The sequence below is a fragment of the Buceros rhinoceros genome, unplaced genomic scaffold (genome assembly GCF_000710305.1).
Source record: "Buceros rhinoceros silvestris isolate BGI_N320 unplaced genomic scaffold, ASM71030v1 C12742844, whole genome shotgun sequence".
NCBI classification, from domain to species: Eukaryota; Metazoa; Chordata; class Aves; order Bucerotiformes; family Bucerotidae; genus Buceros; species Buceros rhinoceros.
The window spans coordinates 1-1,201 of NW_010449029.1; the positions used below are offsets into that span (position 1 = coordinate 1).

Genomic DNA, 1,201 nt, shown 5'->3' on the forward strand with positions numbered 1-1,201 from the left:
CCCCCAAGTCCTTCTCCTTGGGGCTGCTCTCGAGGCCACTGTCCACATGTCCACATGCCCACTTCTAAACAAGGGCTCAGATTGAGGTGTGATCCAGCAGCTGGGATCTGCTGCCCTGCTCCTCGCACTGCTGTAACCTGAGGTTCCCCTGACGAGGATTAATCCTTTGCTTTGAAGAAGAGCCAGATAATAAAGGTCCTAAAGATCTAAAGTTCCTGCTTGACCCTCTTGCAGTGGGATGACGAGACTGACATGGCCAAGATGGAGGAGTGCGTCCGCTCCATCCACATGGATGGGTTGGTGTGGGGAGCCTCCAAGCTGGTTCCAGTAGGTTATGGCATTAAGAAGCTCCAGATCCAGTGTGTGGTGGAGGATGACAAAGTAGGGACGGACATCCTGGAGGAGGAGATCACCAAGTTTGAAGACTACGTAAGTCTCGTGGCGAGCTGGGTGGGGTTGGTGACACAGGGCAGTGTCTGGTAGCGACTGATGTCGCAAAGAATATTAAAACCAGCTCTTAAAGCTTGTGGAATCATCGAATCCCAGGTTGGGAGGGACCTTGAGGACCACCCGCTCCAACCTTTCTTGGGACATCCCACAGCTGGGTGGGTGGTGGGTGGCCTGAGGGACCTGAGCCACACGATGTGCTTTGCTCTGTTTGGAAGTGGCTGAAGACTTCTTGGTGACCTTCGGCTGCTGCTTTTGTTCCGTTGCAGGTGCAGAGTGTCGACATCGCGGCTTTCAACAAGATCTAGAAGCGAACGGTTCCCCCCTCCCCACCCCGACCCTGAAACTAATAAAAGATCAAGCCTGAGCGTGCGGAGCGGTGGTGCTTTCCACGGCCAAGTGCTTCTTCACCAGGGTGGTTTGTTGAGAGGCTTCGGATTATTTCCCTTCACGGAAGGAAAGGCCTTGAGACAGGGGGTGACCCAGTCTGGAGTGTGGCTTCTGTGCCACCTTTCCTGGCTGCATGGAGGCACCCAGGGAGCCAGGCCGGGCTGGGCTGCTTGGTGCCTGCTGGAGCTGGTGGGGGCTTGTAAAGAACTGGGGTGGTGCCCTCTGTGTCCACTGTCCCTCGTGCTGGTGTGGCCAGTGTTTTGTCACGCCAGGGGTGTAACGTGTCTTCTGCTGGGTGTTGGGATACAGGCGTTGAATATCGGTGACATGGACAGTGGGATCAAGGGCACTCTCAGCAGGTTTG

General features: G+C 55.6%; 1 protein-coding gene across 1 annotated transcript; it reads left to right on the top strand.

The window, feature by feature from the left end:
* Positions 1-234: 234 nt before the first annotated feature.
* LOC104500681 (elongation factor 1-delta) lies at positions 235-809 on the top strand (the record flags this gene model as incomplete). The annotated part of the gene is made up of 2 exons (XM_010144366.1): positions 235-429; positions 717-809. Coding segments are annotated over 2 exons (234 nt in total), but the record flags the coding sequence as incomplete, so codon positions are not given.
* Positions 810-1,201: the final 392 nt, after the last annotated feature.